General features: G+C 36.9%; 3 protein-coding genes across 3 annotated transcripts; 2 read left to right on the forward strand and 1 right to left on the reverse strand.

The window, feature by feature from the left end:
- The first annotated feature begins 20 nt into the window (after positions 1-20).
- Cdc2rk (cyclin-dependent kinase 10) lies at positions 21-1,672 on the forward strand. Its single transcript, XM_088031212.1, has 7 exons — positions 21-110; positions 169-287; positions 336-408; positions 458-1,063; positions 1,111-1,329; positions 1,377-1,507; positions 1,557-1,672. Exons 1-7 carry the CDS (start codon positions 86-88, stop codon positions 1,590-1,592), a joined length of 1,209 nt encoding a protein of 402 aa, XP_087887338.1. The 5' UTR covers positions 21-85; the 3' UTR covers positions 1,593-1,672.
- A 47-nt stretch (positions 1,673-1,719) lies between these two features.
- mRpS28 (mitochondrial ribosomal protein S28) lies at positions 1,720-2,443 on the forward strand. The gene is made up of 3 exons (XM_088031216.1): positions 1,720-2,026; positions 2,079-2,200; positions 2,248-2,443. The coding sequence occupies exons 1-3, from the start codon at positions 1,811-1,813 to the stop codon at positions 2,396-2,398; spliced, it is 489 nt and encodes a 162-aa protein (XP_087887342.1). The 5' UTR covers positions 1,720-1,810; the 3' UTR covers positions 2,399-2,443.
- Positions 2,444-5,397: 2,954 nt separating this feature from the next.
- LOC148179990 (uncharacterized) lies at positions 5,398-7,886 on the reverse strand. Its single transcript, XM_088030848.1, has 6 exons — positions 7,576-7,886; positions 7,358-7,526; positions 7,221-7,257; positions 5,940-7,170; positions 5,673-5,894; positions 5,398-5,621 (listed from the first exon to the last, which is right to left on the reverse strand). Exons 1-6 carry the CDS (start codon positions 7,867-7,869, stop codon positions 5,487-5,489), a joined length of 2,088 nt encoding a protein of 695 aa, XP_087886974.1. The 5' UTR covers positions 7,870-7,886; the 3' UTR covers positions 5,398-5,486.
- Between the last annotated feature and the right edge of the window lie 12,750 nt (positions 7,887-20,636).

The raw sequence follows: 20,636 nt of genomic DNA on the forward strand, positions 1-20,636 counted from the left end.
AGGGACTTTTGGCCGCTCCTTGCTAGGTTGGTGCCTCCAGAATTTGTTTACTGCGTTGTGCAGATTTTAGGTTAGAGTTGTGAAAATGAACGCCGAAAGCCTAAGAAAATGTAAGTTTTTCGTACCGTTAATAACACATTTCACCAGAATTTTTTATTTGTTTTGAAGCTCCAAAGAGCAATAAAGAAACTGAAAATGGGGCCGAACCCTCAGCTCCGATTTCAAAGAAAGGAATCCTCACATCGTTTCTCACTGGAAAATCGATGGAAATTCCCGATTCTGATATTGTACGTATTGAAATTAATGATTTTACGCAAGTTTATGGTTTATTGTAGTTAGGGCGATGCCGATTCGTCTCGGAGTTCGAGAAACTAAACAGAATAGGCGAGGGAACTTATGGGATTGTTTGTATGTACTAAAACAAAGCGTCCCACTTTTCTGAGCCGCATTTTTGCAGATCGCGCCAAGGACACCATTTCCGACAAAATAGTGGCCTTGAAAAAAGTCAGAATGGACTTGGAGCGCGATGGAATCCCCGTCAGTAGCTTAAGAGAAATTCAGGTCCTTTTAAAATGTCGCCATGAAAATATCGTCCATTTGAAAGAAGTTGTAGTCGGGCGCAGCTTGGAAAGCATTTTTCTTGCCATGGAATATTGCGAGCAGGATTTGGCGTCACTTTTAGACAACATGCAAGCCCCTTTTACCGAGTCACAAGTTAAATGCATCATGTTGCAAGTACTGAGAGGATTGCGTTATTTACATCATAATTTTGTCGTCCATCGCGATTTAAAAGTCTCAAATTTATTGATGACGGACAAAGGTTGCGTTAAAATTGCCGATTTCGGCTTGGCGAGGTGGTTTGGGGTCCCTTTGAGACCCATGACTCCACATGTGGTAACTTTGTGGTATCGAGCGCCGGAATTGCTTCTTCAGGCCCCCACTCAAACCACTAGCGTGGATATGTGGGCTGCTGGTTGTATTCTTGGGGAACTTTTAGGGCACAAACCTTTGCTGCCTGGGAGGTCAGAGATACAACAGCTTGAGCTCATTGTGGACCTTCTTGGTAAATCAACAGTTGAGAAAAATTGAGGGACTTATTTGTTTTTTAAGGCACTCCATCTGACGCCATTTGGCCAGGTTTCAGCGAACTACCAGCCCTTGAAAACTTCTCTCTCAAACAACAGCCTTACAACAACCTAAAGCAACGATTCCCATGGCTTTCCGCTGCGGGCTTAAGACTGTTAAACTTCTTGTTTATGTATGATCCACGAAAACGCGCCACGGCTGAAGAGTGTTTGCAGAGCAGTTATTTCAAGGAGCCGCCGCTTCGTGAGTTTTCAATTTTTATTGGGACAGGAAACAGTGGGATTTTTTAGCTTGTGATCCAAAATTGATGCCGACATTCCCACAACACAGGAATATTAAAGGTGGCAAAACATCGGCGCCAGCAGATAATAGCACGGGGGCCGGAGACCAAACTAATAATTTGCCAGCAATTTCTGACTTGGTAACTATAAATTTGCAGGCGCATTTTTAATACCAATTTCCTTTTTTAGCTGGGATCTCTTGTGAAGAAGAGGAGAATTGAATAAAGGATTGTATATTTATGTTTTTTAGTTCGTGTTTATTTTTCAATATGTACGGTCATTCACTAATAAATGTAAAATTTGCATTTTGTTTATAAAACGCCTTGCGTGTATGCAACCAATGATACAAATGTTTCTTTGGAGCTGTCAATGTTAACTGAATGACGTTTGTTTGAGTGATAGAATTTTTAGGTTATCCAAGATTCCAATTTGAAATACTATAAATGGCGTTATTAAGATCACTAAATAAAATGGTGCTGAATGCGAGGCCCAAATGTTTCAGGTTGCTATCGACAGAAACAGGTGGTGACCCACCGAATGACCCCAAACGTGGGGGCTACGCTCAGGCCTTCGAGAAATTTGAGCATATCAACGAAGAGCAGCCCAAAGCACCGCCACAGACTTTTGCGACTTTGCTTCGCAATTCAAAACTGATTGATGTAAACTAGAACCAACAGTCTTATCCATTTTTATCTTATAAAATGGTTTCAGTTGGGGGACCCTGAGGGTAAAGTGGTGACTGGGAAAGTATTCCACGTTGTTGACGATGATTTGTACATAGATTTTGGGTGGAAATTCCATTGTGTTTGTCCTAGACCAAAGAAAAATGCGAGGTAATGATACACAGTTCCCGCTAATTGCTTTGTAATTTTTATTGCAGTGAATATGTAAGAGGAAGTAAGGTGCGTTTGCTCATCAGAGAGCTTGAATTGTCGTCCAAATTCCTCGGTTTTGAGAAAGACATCACCTTGTTGGAAGCAGACTGTGTGTTGCTAGGTCTAGTTCAGGATAAAAGCAAAACCACTAGCTAAAATTGTAAATTTATTTTATAAGAATAAAGTACATTTTTAAATGAATGCAATGGTGTTAATGAGGCAAGAATTAGTTTAACTAACAAATATTAGTTTACTACTAATAAGGCACCCTCAGAACACAACACATTTTTAATGCTTTTAGCCTGGTTTTCAAGGTAACTTGTGAAAAGATAAAATTTTTAAAGAATTTGCCTCGTTCATCTCTAGAAAAAACTATAAAAACTAGATATTTTATTTTGATTATTTACAATGCGCCAGTTTCCACTTCCAGAAGACCACAAATTACTACGGTAACAGTTAAGCGTCGTAATTCGTTGGCGTTTTTGGACCACTGATTACGCCAAAAGTGTCCTAAAATAAACAATTACTACTCAATGACTGTATAGATAATTCATATTAAAAGATTTCAACCCAACCATAGTAAAAACACAGTTGTGGTTAGTTATCAAGAGGGAGAAAATCAGCAGTTAGAAGGTGTAACAGTATGCGTACAAGGGGGGCAAGGGGCTGTCATATTGTTTTACTCTTCAAATGGTTTACCTTTGTTCTTTCTCAATGATAGGAACATTGAAACTTTTAATGATACATTAGAAAGAGAAGTGACCCTAATTATTCCAAGGAGGGAAAACATACACTTAACATTTATAACGGAAGCCCGAAAAGAGGAGTTTATTACTATACTAAGAGCATTTTTGGGACACAGGTGAGAAAGTACATACATATACAGGGTCCGGCAACACTTGTGTCTACCCCCAAAATCGTCTTTGATTTTAAAGGTAAAATTTTGAAAATTTGCATACGCTCACAGTTGATAAAGCTCTAGAAGCTGACGCAAAAATTTGTTTTGTATCACTGATAGTTTTGGCGTCGCGACGCCTTAAAAATGTAATTTTTAGTTAATTGTGAGAGTTTGTGATGTCAACCCCTAATTTAATTTTTTTTCAATATAATTGTGTAAAAAATATCTCAGCTGTTATTTTAGATTCAGTGCAAATTGTCTTTAAAATTTGAGAAAAAAATGCGGTTTTATCAAGTTAGTTTCCAATTTCATTACGTCAAAATTGGGAACTACGTTTACACCCATCTGTCAACATCTTGTGTCACAAATGACATCTATCCTTTGGCTCGCTTTAGATTGTAACAAAAGTGTTAATTGGTGAAATTGTCACTTTGTCGATGTAAATTAACGATTTCTGGTGTCCATAAAGTGCAACATGCCCATGTTAATCAAAATTAACCTTTATAAGAGTGAATGAAGTGACTTGTGAAATTTTGGTGTAAACGTAGTTTGCCGCTGCGCTGTCAGAATTTTGAAAACTAACTTGATAAAACAGCGTTTTTTTCGCAAATTTTAAACACAATTTGCATTAAATTTAAAATAAAAACTCAGATATTTGTATCACAGTTATGTTGAAAAAAAAAATGAAATCGCGAATATTTCCGCAAGAACTCAAAAATCGCTAAAAATTATACTTCTTAGGCGTCTCGACGCCAACCAAACCGTGATAATAAACAAATTTTTGCGTCAGCTTCTAGAGCTTTGTCAACTATGAGTGTATGCAAATTTTCAAAATTGTAACTTTAAAATTAAAGACGATTTTCGGGGTGGACACAAATGTTGCCGGACCCTGTATAAAAATATTCATGTTTTTTTCATTTTTAGTAACAATTCAATTCCCAGCAGTGATGATTCCGGGAGATCCACCTTATCCTAATGTAATGTATTATATTAATTAATGTATTTAAGGTTATATAATGTATTATAAGGTTTTTTGATTAAAACATTTTTTTTGGCCACAATCATATTCATGTGTGCTGAAGTGGCCTAACAAAACAACGGTAAAAAGGCGAATTTTAACTTTTAACAAAGATACGATGTGTGCTGAAGGGGTTTACTAGTAAAAAAGTCTTTAACACAGAGCAAAATTTCTAATTTTGAGTGTTTTTGAAAGGGAAATTTGTTTGGAGAAAATCGTATTGTGCTGAAACGGCCCAACAGAAAAACAGGGGAAAAAGACGAATTATAAGTGTTTTTAAATGGTAACTTTTCTTGACCGAAACCGTATACACGTTTGATAAAACAGGATATATTTCTTAAAATTTTGAATTTTTTAAAAAAGGGTGACTTCGAAAAACCGGGCAAATTCTTTAAATTTTTTAACTTTTTAAAAGTCACTTTGAAAACCAGAGTAAAAGTATTAAAAACGTATTGTGTTTTGAGGGGGCCTTACTAGTACAGTAGAACCCGCTTAAGACGCTCCCGGATAATACGATTTCTCGCATAATACGCCTTTTTATGCCGGTCCCTTGCGTTTGGATATGTTTTACATGTATTTTTTCTCGCTTAAGACTACAAATTTCCCGTTTATAACGCTCCCTGAATGAAATTTCCGAGAAAAATTTAATGGTCTAGCCGAGCCGTCAGTTTTGTATTCGTTTCTAAGAAAATGTTTACATGTAGTGGGGCCAAGCGTCAGTTGATTCACTTTGTCATTTTGTTAGTCTCGGTTATGAAACGGTTGTCTTGGAAAATGGCGTAATGGCGCAGAATAGTGTAAAGAGGAAAGCGTTAACTCCACTTGAAAAATTAAAAATTTTACAGCAATACGACCAAAATCGTCAGACAAAAAATCAAAAGCAGATAGCGACGACGTTTCATTTACCGGTTTCTACTCTTCGAACCATTTTAAAAAACTGAAAAAAATTGAAGAATTGTGCAAGTCAGGTGCAGGAACGAAAAGAAAAAAAATATTTTTCTACAATATATGATTTATTAAATCTTTTAATTTTATAATTAAAAATTTTTTTTTGGGTTTCCCGTATAAGACGTTTTCTCGCATAAGACATTCTTTTTCTCGGTCCCTAGAAAATCGTATTAAGCGGGTTCTACTGTAGTTAGTTTTTTTAATACACTGTTTTAATCTTGGGGTCCTGAATTTAAAGCTGTTTTTACCAGATTATATATAAGTAGTGTTACTTAATACATACAAAACAACAGTATAAATTATTAAACAATTCCTCTGACAAGTAAATGAGGTATTTGACAAACATTTCGGCACCATTTGTTAACTTGAGCGATTGTCTCCTAAAGAATGGTGCACGGCAAGCCGCAACATAAAGGAAGACACACTGGTACCACCGCCGCACCTGAACTGCTTTTCCCTTTGCTTTTACTTTCAGCTTCGTATTTGTATTTCCCGGATGCTTTCTGATATCCGCCCTAAAAACAAAAACAAACTTAGTCGTACAATAACATTTAATTTAATCGTACTTCAGCTCTCCAGGCGGCCTCCTCCTCCTTCTTCGCAAACATTTCATGCCCAGGCGGGTAATAAACGGGAGGCCCAGACACATTTTTGCTCTTCTGCACAGGCTCCTTCCTCTGTGCATCATCCACTTGCTCCTGTTGGCGCTTCAGCGTCTCAATCTTCTTCTTTTGCTCCAATTCTTGCTCGTGGGCGTTGAAACTGGCGTTGTAGGGACTGTTCGGGGGCTACAAAAATCTAATTATCACCGCATCATCCTCGATAAGTTTTACCTCGTGGCCGATGTCGGCCAACAGCTCATCAAGGCGTTTAGGTGGCCCTCCGGATTTATCAGTGGGGAAAGGTTTTGGTAGTAAAGTCTGACTGTCATCACCTTGAGGGTACCCAGCTTTGTAATTATTCGTGGTGGTGCTTTCCGATTTGTATCTATATTGGATGTTCACCGGTTCGTTCGGTTTATGGGGAGGATGTTTGGGGTCAAACGTCTCAACATCTCTAGGTCTGTTTCCAGGACCGTAGTTATTAGTAGTGTGGGTCTCGTGTCTGTAAACTATGGTCTTGTCGCTCGGCGGGTACCCATTGGGGTACGGATGATGGATGTTCCTGGTCGTGGAAGAGTCATGCACTTCTTTGATATACTGTTGGGTTGACGGAGGATAATCTCTGTCATGGATCTCTTTAATGTACGTTTCTTGGCGTGGCGGGTTTCCTCGAGGGTAATCCCTCTCATCATACGGACGGTTAACACGATTTGTAACAGTGTTACGATGCTCTTCAAGAACGTACGACTGTTGAGGAGGGTTTTGATTACGGGGTAAACTCCCCCTCGTGTGATCATCCAACTGGCGAGTCGTGGTAGTCTCGTTGTAAACATAAGTTTGATTCCTCGGGGGAGGAATATCAGGGGTGTACCCTGGCTGGTAAGTCCGCGTAGTCACAGTCTCGGTAAACCCAGGAGACGCCGGTTTTTGGTACGGAACGTAACTCGCCGTATTTTCAGAAGACTTGCTTTCTTTTTTATACACAAAGCTTTTACTGGGGGTCGTTTGCGACTGATTCGGAGAGAAAACGTACTTCTCTGTGTCCACAGAGGTGTTTAGATTCGTTGGGTAGTCGCCATTACCGGGGATCTCGTAAGTGTACGTCTTTATGGTTGTGGTAACTTTAGTGTTGCCAGGAGGGTGAAGACTTGGATCAAGATGCGCCAGAATTTCAGGATTGATATCAGGAGAGGTCGTTTCAACAACCTCCAAAGGATAACTATGGACGTTGGTGACTTTTTTTTGTTTGCTCAAAGTGGAGGTCCTTGATGATGGTGATGAGGATCTATTCCGAATTTGTCTCAAGTCACCATAAGTCCCTTCGTTGTACTGAATATCTCGAGTAAGAGAGCTTTCGCGTTCTGTTCTTTCCAAAGTACGACTTCTTGAGCTCGACCTCGGGGTGTCTCCGTAATGCAACTCGCGCTGGACTGACCTTTTCGAAGAAGTCGAGGCGTTTCTCCTGTGAAAGTTGCAGAGTACCGAATGAAACAGAATCAACAATCTACTTACTGAAATTCTGGATCCGAGCCAGTGTTATTATAAGATTCTGGAAAACAAACGCTTATAAATATCGCATGAGTCAGTTCGAATTGAAAACTAAATCTCTCGGAACAATAATTGTGGGTGCAAAAATGAATATCACTCACCTTTTCCTTGGAATGACGCGTTCTTGACTTGTTGTAAATCGTCCAACAATGAGTCCAACTGGTTGATGCTATTCTGCATACGTACATTTGAAGGTGGGGCTCCTCCGCTTGTCTTGTAGGAGTACGACTCCTTTTTATACCCAGTGACGTGTTTGCGGCCATCAGGGGACTGCAACATTGTTTATCAAAAAAATCACGTTTAGGGCCATTGTACTAACCGTATAGCTATAAGCGTCGTCAGAAGAATACTCAGACATGGGATTGGCGGCTTTGACGTTAGTCACGCGATTTAGAGAGTTACTTCTTGCGGATTCGAGGGGTTTGGAGATTTCGCGATGCGTTCCTAGAGAGCTTCCTGGACGAGAAACTGAGTTTTGGAGGTCTTCGAGTAGATAGTCGAGGTTGTGGTCAAATTCCGCCAGGTTTTGGGACGAGCTGCGGAAGTTGCGGACTGGAGAGACTGTCCGCATTATTTTCGTTTCTTGGTATTCTTTTCGCTCGACGGTTGACATGTTGCTGGCGGTTTAGTCTAAAGGAAAAAGATTGTTTAGTTTTTAATAAATATCTCATTAATATTCGGTTCTTTTATTTGGTAAAAAGACGGGATAATCTTGAACAAACATTTAATGATAAATATTTGAGGATTTTACGCTGTGTGAAAACGATTTTTGAAGCCGGAGCGAGTAAATTGCACAAGTGAAATTCTGGAAATTTTGTATGAAACGTATCTAAATGGTGATCAATAATTGTTTCTGGTTATTTTTTTATTTCAAATTTGGTGTGCATACTATTTCTAATTTAACTATCAACTTCAAATTTCAAATTATTCAGCAAATAAGTCAAATTTTAGAATTTTTCATTTTAAGATTGAACCAAAATTTTCGGTAGTTTAATTTGAAGCCTGTAGTTCGAGTAGTTTTTGTGGTACATCAACCAAATTTGGTGCAAACACTATTCCTAACTTGATTATTAATTGTGCCAAATTACCAAATTATCCAGCAGACGGGACAAATTTTAGAATTTTTAATTTTTAGAATGATGAAAATTTTGTCGGGAGGTCACATTGATGCCTGTAGCTCAAGTAGTTTTAGTCGTACATCAACCAAATTTGGTGTGAACACTACTTCTAACTTAACTATCAATTGCGCCAAATTACAAAATTATCCAGCAAACCAGACAAATTTTAGAATTTTTGTTTTGTTTAGTTTTTAATAAATGTCTCATTAATATTCGGTTCTTTTATTTGGTAAAAAAGACGGGATAATCTTGAACAAACATTTAATGATAAATATTTGAGGATTTAACGCTGTGTGAAAACGATTTTTGAAGCCGGAGCGAGTAAATTGCACAAGTGAAATTCTGGAAATTTTGTATAAAACGTATCTAACTGGTGATCAATAATTGTTACTGTTATTTTTTTATTTCAAATGATTCAGCAAATAAGACAAATTTTAGAATTTTTCATTTTAAGATTGAACCAAAATTTATCAGTAGTTCAATTTGAAGGCTGTAGTTCAAGTAATTTTAGTGGTTCAACAACCAAATTTAGGGAGAAGACTATACGTAACTTAACTACCAACTGTGCCAAATTACCAAATTATCCAGCAAACGAGACAAATTTTAGAATTTTTCATTATTAGAATGACGAACATTTTGTCAGTGGTTTATATTGAAGGCTGCAGTTCGAGTAGTTTTAGTGGTACAGCAACCAAATTTGGTGTGAACACTTTCCTTAACTAAATTATCAAATGTGCCAAATTATGAAATTCTCCAGCAAACGAGACACATTTTAGAATTTTTCAGTTTTAGAGTGTACTAAAAATTTTCAGTAGTTCAATTTGAACCTTGTAATTCGAGTAGTTTTAGTGGTACATCAACCAAATTTGTTGTGAACACTAACTTGATTATTAATTGTGCCAAATTACCAAATTATCCAGCAGACGAGACAAATTTTAAAATTTTTAATTTTTAGAATGATGAAAATTTTGTCGGGAGGTCATATTGATGCCTGTAGCTCGAGTAGTTTTAGTCTTAAATCAACCAAATTTGGTGTGAACACTACTTCTAACTTAACTATCAATTGCGTCAAATTACCAAATTATCTAGCAAACGAGACAAATTTTAGAATTTTTCAATTTAAGAGTGAACCAAAAATTTTTAGTAGTTCAACTTGAAGCCTGCAGTTTGAGTAGTTTTAGTAGTACAGCAACTAAATTTGGTGTGAACACTATTCTTAACTAAATTATCAAATGTGCCAAATTACCAAATTATTCAGCAGACGAGACAAATTTTAGAAATTTCCATTTTTCGAATGACGAAAATTTTGTCAGTGGACAAGATTAAAGATTAAAGGTAGTTCGAATAGTTTTAGTGGTCTAGAGATCATAAAGGATACACAGCTATTGCACATTATGAAAAAGGTTATGATTCTTACTTTATTCTAAAATATTGCGTTGAAAACGGTATTAAACCTTTCTGCATATACAGGGTGTTATGGAAATGAGTACACAAAATTAAAATTGGTAAGAGAACTCAACGTATGCAACAACTTTTCTTAATAAAAAAAAGTCCAAAATGTTTGTACGAAAAATAAATTCACAAAAGCACAATTGTCCAGGAGTGCCGAATTTGTTTATAAAAATTGCTCAAAATGCCATCCTTCACTATCAATGCATGCCTGAATTCTCTGGGCCATTGAAGTTTGTATTCTCACAATCATCACGGGGTTTTGGCGAATTGTTTCAGCCACAGCACTTACACGTTCACTTAATTCTTCCACTGAATCCACGGGGTTTGCGTACACTAACTGTTTCATATGCCCCCACAAGAAAAAATCACAGGGATTTAAGTCTGGCGGACACTGTACAGACGCTTTGCCTCCCGGGCATTGCCCCGAATTTCCCCATACAGAAGCACCATATCCGTGTATTCCATGTTGGTATAAACCATTTTGTAGCACCTTTTGCACTTTAAGAACAATCTAGTAGCTTTGACACTGTGAAAATTCACGACAAACTGAGCGTTTTTAATTAAACTACAGCTGATCAGTCGTTTTTGTGACAAAAAGTTGTGATAAGGTTTAAGTCAAAAAACCTCCTCGTTGCGGAAATGAAAGTGAATTTGTTTAGAGATATCAAACGGTTTTTTGTATTTTTGTAATTTTTGTAAATTCCCATTTTTTTTTAGTTTATCTTAAACTTAACAGGGCTAAACACCACCGCGCCCCCCTCCGCCCCCCAAATTAGTTTAGAATAGCCATTAATAAAGTTTCTTCCGGGCGGACTGATAACGAGTTTTTTGTGCTTTTTTGTTCCTTAATTTTATAAGCAATTCAATGGCAGGTGGGCGACTCGTCAAAATATGGGGGGGAAAAATTAGTTTCAAAACATGCGATTTCGAAAAAAAATTATTAAGAAAAGTTGTTGCAAGTGGTGAGTTCTCTTACCAGTTTAATTTTGTGTACTCATTTCCATAACACCCTGTATAGTTCTAAAATAATGTTAATGGAAATAAAATCAATTAATTTAAGAATTATTGATAGTACTAATTTTGTTCAAGGACCTTTAAAAAACTTCCCCAAAACATTCGGTCTAAACGAACTTAAAAAAGGTTATTTTCCACATTTTTTCAATACAACAGAATTGGGTGAAATAGAAAATAATCCTGAAAAGAGAGCTGTTGCAAAAATCTGTTTAAATTCCTTATGGGGTAAATTTGGTCAAAGACAAAATATGGGGGCAACAGAGTATGTTACAGATATTAAGAGATTTTATGAGATTTTATTAGACGACAGACTTGATAATATACATATCAATGATTTAAACGAAAATATGTTACAAATTGATTACAAGTATTAAAGGTTGCTATCTAGAAAATGATTTCAATACTAATATATTCATAGCATGTCGCTGAAGTTAGCGTCATTTTATCGGATTCAGTTTCTTAAATTAAACGCCGCAGTACTTCGCCTCAAATGACGCATGCATGCCGGTCGCACTTTTCACATGCGAATTTCCACCGATCGTCGTCTTTTTTTCACACAATTTTTGACCAAATGACACCGTAATGACCTTCTGCCCCATCTTCAATCAAAATTCTCCTTCTACATGAGAACAAAGTGGTAAAACTCAACCCTTAACCTAACTAGAAAATTATTATTCATTTCAACCTCCAATAGTAATGTAGCTTCATAAATACGACATCGAAAAATTACAAATAAATCACTTAGTAATCCCCCATATCGCATATACGCCCACCACCCGTCAGAGGGTGGCAATCTCAACCCCTCAAACACCACCTCCGATTATCTTGAAAAATCCGCAATGTAGCCTTTTGAATTTGACATGGAAAAATTACAAATAAATCACTTAGTAATCCCCCATATCGCATATACGCCCACCACCCGTCAGAGGGTGGCAATCTCAACCCCTCAAACACCACCTTCGATTATTTTGAAAAATCCGCAATGTAGCCCTATGAATTTGACATGGAAAAATTACAAATAAATCACTTAGTAATCTCCCATATCGCATATACGCCCACCACCCGTCAGAGGGTGGCAATCTCAACCCTTCAAACACCACCTCCGATTATTTTGAAAAATCCGCAATGTAGCCCTATGAATTTGACATGGAAAAATTACAAATAAATCACTTAGTAATCTCCCATATCGCATATATGCCCACCACCCGTCAGAGGGTGGCAATCTCAACCCCTCAAACACGACCTCCGATTATTTTGAAAAATCCGCAATGTAGCCCTATGAATTTGACATGGAAAAATTACAAATAAATCACTTAGTAATCTCCCATATCGCATATATGCCCACCACCCGTCAGAGGGTGGCAATCTCAACCCCTCAAACACGACCTCCGATTATTTTGAAAAATCCGCAATGTAGCCTTATGAATTTGACATGGAAAAATTACAAATAAATCACTTAGTAATCCCCCATATCGCATATACGCCCACCACCCGTCAGAGGGTGGCAATCTCAACCCCTCAAACACGACCTCCGATTATTTTGAAAAATCCGCAATGTAGCCTTATGAATTTGACATGGAAAAATTACAAATAAATCACTTACTAATCCCCCATATCGCATATACGCCCACCACCCGTCAGAGGGTGGCAATCTCAACCCTTCAAACACCACCTCCGATTATTTTGAAAAATCCGCAATGTAGCCCTATGAATTTGACATGGAAAAATTACAAATAAATCACTTAGTAATCTCCCATATCGCATATATGCCCACCACCCGTCAGAGGGTGGCAATCTCAACCCCTCAAACACGACCTCCGATTATTTTGAAAAATCCGCAATGTAGCCCTATGAATTTGACATGGAAAAATTACAAATAAATCACTTAGTAATCTCCCATATCGCATATACGCCCACCACCCGTCAGAGGGTGGCAATCGCAACCCCTCAAACACGACCTCCGATTATTTTGAAAAATCCGCAATGTAGCCTTTTGAATTTGGCATGGAAAAATCACAAATAAATCACTTAGTAATCCCACATATTGCGTTTTCTCCTACTACTTTTGAGAGGGTGGCAATCATAACCCTCTTTCTACAGTATCCGGCATTTTTCGAAACACCTCAATGTAGCCCGTTCAAAATAATATAAAAAAATGTATAAATAAAACGTCTGTTAATTTACATAAGAATTTGCCCCCACCGTCAAAGGGTAGAAAACCAGCACCCTTTATGTATTCACGTTCTGTAAATGTAAAAAATTTAAAATTTAGCATAACGTCATTAGTATCAAAAAAAATTAAAAAATTTACTGAATAATGTTTTATTTCAAAAATAGCTTTACTAACTCTCAAAGAGTATCGTTTTATTTAAACAAAATAACCAGTTTTTTTTATCTGGCAACCCAGAATACAGCTTCTCTTTTTTAGATTTGCAGACTTTACAGGGGATACATTTTACAAATGAGGAGCAGACTTTCAAAATGCAGTTTGTCCCTAATTGCATATTTTTAGAAATTAATAAAATCTGCAGCTCCTTTAAGAAATAACTTGCATTTTTAAACATGTAGCAATAAAATAAGGAAAATTATGTACTATTTGCACACAAATTTCACGACTAGAATAGAAGAGAATTTCGCAAAAAAACAAAATGGCGCCAATATCTCAATTTGTGAAAAAATGGATAAACTGCACTTTGAAAGTCTGCTCCTCAAGTTGGATCTGAAGAAACGTTATTTCATTTGAAAACATCGTAGACAAAATGGCGGGCCGACTGATTATGTAGCCAAGTGCATTTCATATTGTAAATCAAATAGAGCTAGGTAAATTGAATTAAATTAAAGGAAATTAAATGGTTCCGTCACGAAACTAAATATTACAATTTCATGCGTAATAGGTGCTAAATGACAAAATGTGCAAGAGGTTACAAAATGTTACAAATCGAAATTGCAAATTCCAAGTAAAATTATCTATACGCATGTTCCTATTCCTTAAAATATCAATTATTATCCTGTGTAGGGTAGACACCACCCAGGGTTTTCCATTACAGTTCACCAAACGATCTAGTGCGGTTGTGGCTTTGACTTTTTAAACCGTTTACAGCAATTTTACCGCAAACCTTCATAAACATAATCGTCCTCAAGTGGTTGGGTCTTATCTGCATTAAAATAAACCCCTAGGATAGACGTATTTTGAAGAATTCTATTGTTTCGATTTGTAAGACTGACCAGCTGGGTAAAAATGTGTATTCCGGTTCAGATCTAACCACCAGAGAATGTTTATGTTTATGGGGGTTTGCGGTAAAGTAGCTGTAAACGATTTAAAAAGTCAAAGCCATAACAGCACTAAATCGTTGCGTAAACTGTACCTACGTGTCGACGCAGCTCCGAGCCTTGACAAAATCACGTACGTCTGATAAGTAAACAATTAATGATAACAATCACATACATAAATTCCTTGCTGGTGACGTGTCAACGAAGAGGATGGTCAAAACAAAACAACCAACTTAGCGAATTTTTTATTGTTATTAGTCTAATTAGATAATTAGGTGGGTACTCAAAACATATAACATCCAGAGTGTCTCAGAACTGGCGAAGATGAGTTAACAACAGATCCTGGCTAAATTTGCTAAAAACAAATTAATTAATGCAATATAAAATTAAACAATCAAATACGTTTCTTTTTATGACAAAAACGATGTTGCTAAGTATCTAACAATGTAAGGTACATTTGAATACTGATTAATAAAATATTTGTGATTGGTTAGCGTTACATTGCTCTAATGTAAAATCTAAGGAGCTATTTCAATTTCATTTGCTTAATGCAATAATTAGGCAGAACCTAAAGTTATCGAGTCGTTCAGAAATTCTGAGACACCTGCATATTATATGCATTGATTTTCTCAAAATTACTTGTATTTATTTACCTTAAAATAAAATAAAATAAAATAAAAATATAACAACTAAACTCTGTTAAGTTTAAATGTCTTTATTTACAAGGAATATAATTATTACAGTAAATTGCCTTTGGGGTCAGGACCGCTAGCCGGTGCTCTGTCTCCGCAGGAGTCTTTCTCGCTTGTTCTTTTGGGATTGGGACCGCTGCCGGTGCACCGCTCTCAAAGAAAAGTCTTATTGAAAGATCAAGAAACAAGTGCTCGTTGTTGGTGGCGGTGCATCTTATAGAGGGTTGCGGGTGACCGTTACAATACAGCGCTGAGCTGGACCAATGAATCGTGAGGGTGGTGGAGTGGGGTCTTTGGCCGTTATGTCCGAGAAGGCGACGGTGGTGCCTAGGCAGAGGGTGGGGCGGAGCGCATTGACACTATTTTCGTTACAATAGTAAATTCAGTTAAGATAAAAATCCAAAGTCCATGCAAAATTGAAATTTCAAATGTGTTACGGAAACCTGTTGCAGCTATTTTTTAAAGAGACAGCGGAAGAGGACATAACAGATAGCTATTTCCTTTAAATAACAAAAAAGTCAAGCATACCTGCTTGGTAATCTATAATCTATAAAACCTCTATTTTTGTATCTAAAGTTTAAAGAAACTCTAAGGAAAATTTAATGAAAACCTCGAGACATTTTGCGTAAGATTAAACGGCAAAAACGGGCAGTTTTAATTTTCAGATAAAATTTCGATTTTAACGTATTCTCGTAAAAAATCCCATGTTCAGTAATTACTTCAAAAAAATTCTGGTGCATAGTCAAAAACACAATGGCCGTAAATTTAGTAAAAAAAAAATTAGAATGCAACTTACAATTTTACAAGGTGCATTCTGGGTTGCCAGACAAAAAAGTATTATTTTGTTTAAACAATTACACCTTTACCCTCTAACAGTTGGAGGGTGTAAACCGGATATAAGAAATTTTAATAACAATGTCATCGGACTAAAATAAAAATAATAACTATAATAAAAGTTTTTTGAAAAAAGTTGAAAGTTGTGGAAAGGGGTTGAGATTGCCACCCTCTGACGGGTGGTGGGCGTATATGCGATATGGGAGATTACTAAGTGATTTATTTGTAATTTTTCCATGTCAAATTCATAGGGCTACATTGCGGATTTTTCAAAATAGTGGGAGGTGGTGTTTGAGGGGTTGAGATTGCCACCCTCTGACGGGTGGTGGGCATATATGCGATATGGGAGATTACTAAGTGATTTATTTGTGATTTTTCGAGTTCAAATTCATAGGGCTACATTGCGGATTTTTCAAAATAGTGGGAGGTGGTGTTTGAGGGGTTGAGATTGCCTCCCTCTGACGGGTGGTGGGCGTATATGCGATATGGGGGATTACTAAGTGATTTATTTGTAATTTTTCCATGTCAAATTCATAGGGCTACATTGCGGATTTTTCAAAATAATCGGAGGTCGTGTTTGAGGGGTTGAGATTGCCACCCTCTGACGGGTGGTGGGCGTATATGCGATATGGGAGATTACTAAGTGATTTATTTGTAATTTTTCCATGTCAAATTCATAGGGCTACATTGCGGATTTTTCAAAATAGTGGGAGGTGGTGTTTGAGGGGTTGAGATTGCCACCCTCTGACGGGTGGTGGGCGTATATGCGATATGGGAGATTACTAAGTAAATTATTTGTAATTTTTCCATGTCTAATTCATAAGGCTACATTGCGGATTTTTCAAAATAATCGGAGGTCGTGTTTGAGGGGTTGAGATTGCCACCCTCTGACGGGTGGTGGGCGTATATACGATATGGGGGATTAGTAAGTGATTTATTTGTAATTTTTCCATGTCAAATTCATAAGGCTACATTGCGGATTTTTCAAAATAATCGGAGGTGGTGTTTGAAGGGTTGAGATTGCCACCCTCTGACGGGTGGTGGGCGTATATGCGATATGGGGGATTACTAAGTGATTTATTTGTAATTTTTCCATGTCAAATTCAAAAGGCTACATTGCGGATTTTTCAAGATAATCGGAGGTGGTGTTTGAGGGGTTGAGATTGCCACCCTCTGACGGGTGGTGGGCGTATATGCGATATGGGGGATTACTAAGTGATTTATTTGTAATTTTTCGATGTCGTATTGATGAAGCTACATTACTATTGGAGGTTGAAATGAATAATAATTTTCTAGTTAGGTTAAGGGTTGAGTTTTACCACTTTGTTCTCATGTCGAAGGAGAATTTTGATTGAAGATGGGGCAGAAGGTCATTACGGTGTCATTTGGTCAAAAATTGTGTGAAAAAAAGACGACGATCGGTGGAAATTCGCATGTGAAAAGTGCGACCGGCGTGCATGCGTCATTTGAGGCGAAGTACTGGGGCGTTTAATTTAAGAAACTGAATCCGATAAAATGACGCTAACTTCAACGACGTTTCATAGCTGCTTTTACAACTACAAATGCTAGACTAAGATTGTACGAAATGTTAGACATATTAGGAGAAAGCGTGGTATATGATGATACAGATAGCATTGTATACAGGTGTCCCAGAACTCGCGCCCCATAGAGCAAGGGAGGGTGCCGACAGCAATATAGATGGTAAATTTCAAAACAAAAATTGACTAAGATCAATAGTATTCAAGAACTGATAAAAAGTTAATAACCAATCCCGAAAGCTTATTCGAGAAGTGGAGTAAAAGGCCGTCCCAATTTCCTAGGCAACGAGAGTCTAATATTCATCTGACCAATGGATGATAGTATGTGTCCATAGTTACCAATTTTCAAATTCTATTCAGCTTCAGGATTGGCTACAGTTTTTTTGTCTTATCTCGATTATTTTTTTATTAAAAAAATTATAGTTTCGAAATTTTGGTTCAGAATTGTTGTCTCCATAAGCCCTTTTTCTCTGGGGCGCGAGTTCTGGGACACCTGTATATAGACAATGGTAAAAACACTGTTAAAACAGGTTGTCTATTGGGAGATTGGACCGATGTATTAGGTAAGGGCGTATGGATTGTTGACTGGGTGTCAAAACAGGTCCAAAAAGTTATTGTTATAAGCCTAATATACAGGGCTACTCACATAACCGTACGACCTGTAATTTCAAAAAATGCAACCCATTATACATTTTCAAAGCAATCTTCGCTTTTAGTAAATTGAAATATATAAAATCGATCAATGCCTACATGGTTGATGTTTGACGTTTGACGTTTAAAAAAATCATCACACTGACATTTATTGTTCAACGATTTATTAAGATAACAAAACTGGAAGCCAAATTTATGTAACAGTAACAAATTTAACAAAAATTGGAAACAAATCATCGTAACAAGTGTTGAAAATGCTGCCTATAATTTGCTTCGCAACAAGCTATTCTGATCATAAAAGATCGCCGCACGCGTTCCAAAATTTCTGGTGTTACCGATCTACAGGCCGCCGTAATCCTTGCTTTTAAATCTTTCAGGTTTCCTACAGTTCTTAAACCTACATGATATGGTATAGATGAAATTTGTTAGCGGAAATAATTCTTGAAACTGAAGACAAACTGATTCCAACTTGACGTGCCACAAAATTTTGACTGACGTGCGGATTTTCTAACATCTTGAAAAACCGCAACTTCATTCTCTGTACCTGTGGCTGTTCTAATTCTAACTCATTTCTGTTGGGGTTAGTTTGTCTTAAATCTTTTTCCAGTTTTCGGAAAATTTCGTCTGTTGGTTGTGCAGCACGGTTAGGACATCTTTGTGCAGCCACTACAGCATCATCGTGTCAGTTTTCTCGTCGTTAGAATACATTTTCGCGAAAACAATGATAACTAGGAGTATTAAGTTTAGTTTGCAAAAATTGACAAATCTTTATGACACCACTGGTTGATGTAAAGCATCTCTGATTGTATTTTTGAAATTTTTATTTAGAAAACCCAAGTCAACACTGAAAATGTATTGTTGGTTGCATTTTTTTTAAATTTCAGGTCGTACAGTTATGTGAATAGCCCTGTAGGTAAAGTTGTTTGTAAAATAAAAGGATTTACATTAAACTATGAAACATCCAAAAAGATTAATTCCTATAGCATGAATAATATTTTGGAAAAGTCCAGCAAAGCTAGTCCAGAGTCAAAGACGAACAAAGACAGTAAAATTAGTACACAATACAGGGCTAGTCACGAGAAGATTACTTCTGAAAATTATATTTCCGCAACCCAAACAACTAATATCGTGTACTACTCGATACTGCCAGAATTAGAAATAAAATGCTGAATCCACGATTGCTTTGGGGTGGTCAATGTCACTTTGACATTATTTATTTAAATTTCGTCTTTATTCTTAATTCCGCTCCATTAGAGCCCCTTTAGTTCGAAGTACCTCTATTAATCTGTCCTATACTGAAGCTGTAAGTGCTCGACCAATAATTTTTCTCCTTAACAAGCATGATATGTTAGGTTGAGTTAAGATGATGAGAAAACTGAAATGATTCTCATCTACGGAGAATGCCAAAAATGCTGTGGCGGCTGCAGACCTTTATCGTAAAGATATCCACATCGAAACTGAACTGGGTTGTCTATGGACACTCACGTAACCTCCTTTTCCGTAATTGTCAAAGTGACACTGTCAAAGCCGAAGCAATCGTGGATTCAGCATTTCATTTCTGATTCAAGTTGTATCAAGTGACTTAAGAAATAAGTATTTTGGGTTGCGAAAAAATCATTTTCAGAAGTAATCTTCTCGTGACTAGCCCTGTATAATCGAATTACCAGAGATACTAAAACTAAAGAACTTTTAAATGAAATAGAAACAAAAGAATTTGGTTTTGTTTATGAGAAGAGAGTTATTCTCGAGCACTTTGATACAATACCGACAATTAGACAAAAAAGAAATTAAAGTAGAATACAGAGTGATGCAACTTAATGTCTCTCTTATTCAAAAACATGATTAAAAATACTTCGGTTATATCACGACCTGCTGTATATCTACGACCTGTGCATTCGTGTAGTTCCACTGTTTCTCCGCATATGCTTTGGAAAGCGCTGCTGCTCGGGCACTTTTGGGAACATTTTACCATATTGGGTCTATTACCGACATTGTTTTTGACATTTCAAATTTTAAGTTTGAATATTGAAATTATTACACGTTGTTTGTTGCTTTTTCAAGTTTTCGTTGTGTGCTTTGTTTACGATCGTTACTTTGTTCTACGTTTGTGTTTTTTGTAGCTTTCAAAAGTCAAAAATCTTACTAACCCCAAAATTTAATTTGTCAACAATGTCAAAAGCGCCCGAGCAGCAGCGCCCTCCTCGGCAAAAAAATGCGTTTTCTCGGAAACAATCTTGATACGGGGAAATGAGATTTTGCACAGGTCGTAGACATACAGCAGGTCGTGGGTTATATATAGATGAAGAAGTTGAATTATTGCGAAAAATTGCTGTTATTTTAATCACAAAGCTATCTCCAGAAGAAGTGAAAGAAGGTGTGCATAAATTTTTTTTCTAATACTAATATGTTATACTGTTTCTATGGTGCATAAGAACTCACCCTTTATATTGCTCTTAAAATACGCTTTTTTTTATAAAGTACGTCGTCAATGGCAACGTATCTTATAGAGTTATAAAATACGATTCAAAAATTCACTTTATTCATTTTGCTTACATTTTTCATAAAAGTTAAATGTACAGTAATTGAAATTTTGACCTACGTTGTTAGAACTAGCACATTTCTCCCGTAACATCGTTAATGTGTTTTCAGCTTCTTCTGCAAATATTTCATTCACAGTTGCTCTTGTAATAGCCGTTTCATTCTTAAACTCTCTTTCAGCATATTCTTCTACTTCGACTGCTTCATTCCCAATGGCGCTCGTAGTATTAGATGTTCCATTGCCAAAAACTTCTCTAGCTATCTTTAATCTTT

Source organism: Gnatocerus cornutus, chromosome 2, assembly GCF_029298725.1.
Source record: "Gnatocerus cornutus isolate USDA-ARS CGAHR chromosome 2, icGnaCorn1.1, whole genome shotgun sequence".
Lineage (NCBI taxonomy): Eukaryota > Metazoa > Arthropoda > Insecta > Coleoptera > Tenebrionidae > Gnatocerus > Gnatocerus cornutus.

Bases quoted from the DNA above. Each gene is read 5' to 3' on its own strand.
- mRpS28 (XM_088031216.1), top strand. From the start codon at position 1,811: ATGGCGTTATTAAGATCACTAAATAAAATGGTGCTGAATGCGAGGCCC. The intron at 2,027-2,078 runs GTAAACTAGAAC...AAATGGTTTCAG, and splicing joins GCAATTCAAAACTGATTGAT to TTGGGGGACCCTGAGGGTAA. The intron at 2,201-2,247 runs GTAATGATACAC...TTTTTATTGCAG, and splicing joins AGACCAAAGAAAAATGCGAG to TGAATATGTAAGAGGAAGTA.
- Cdc2rk (XM_088031212.1), top strand. From the start codon at position 86: ATGAACGCCGAAAGCCTAAGAAAAT. The intron at 111-168 runs GTAAGTTTTTCG...TTTGTTTTGAAG, and splicing joins CGCCGAAAGCCTAAGAAAAT to CTCCAAAGAGCAATAAAGAA. The intron at 1,508-1,556 runs GTAACTATAAAT...TTCCTTTTTTAG, and splicing joins TGCCAGCAATTTCTGACTTG to CTGGGATCTCTTGTGAAGAA.
- LOC148179990 (XM_088030848.1), bottom strand. From the start codon at position 7,869: ATGTCAACCGTCGAGCGAAAAGAATACCAAGAAACGAAAATAATGCGG. The intron at 7,527-7,575 runs GTTAGTACAATG...ACAATGTTGCAG, and splicing joins ACGACGCTTATAGCTATACG to TCCCCTGATGGCCGCAAACA. The intron at 7,171-7,220 runs GTAAGTAGATTG...CAACTTTCACAG, and splicing joins GGCTCGGATCCAGAATTTCA to GAGAAACGCCTCGACTTCTT.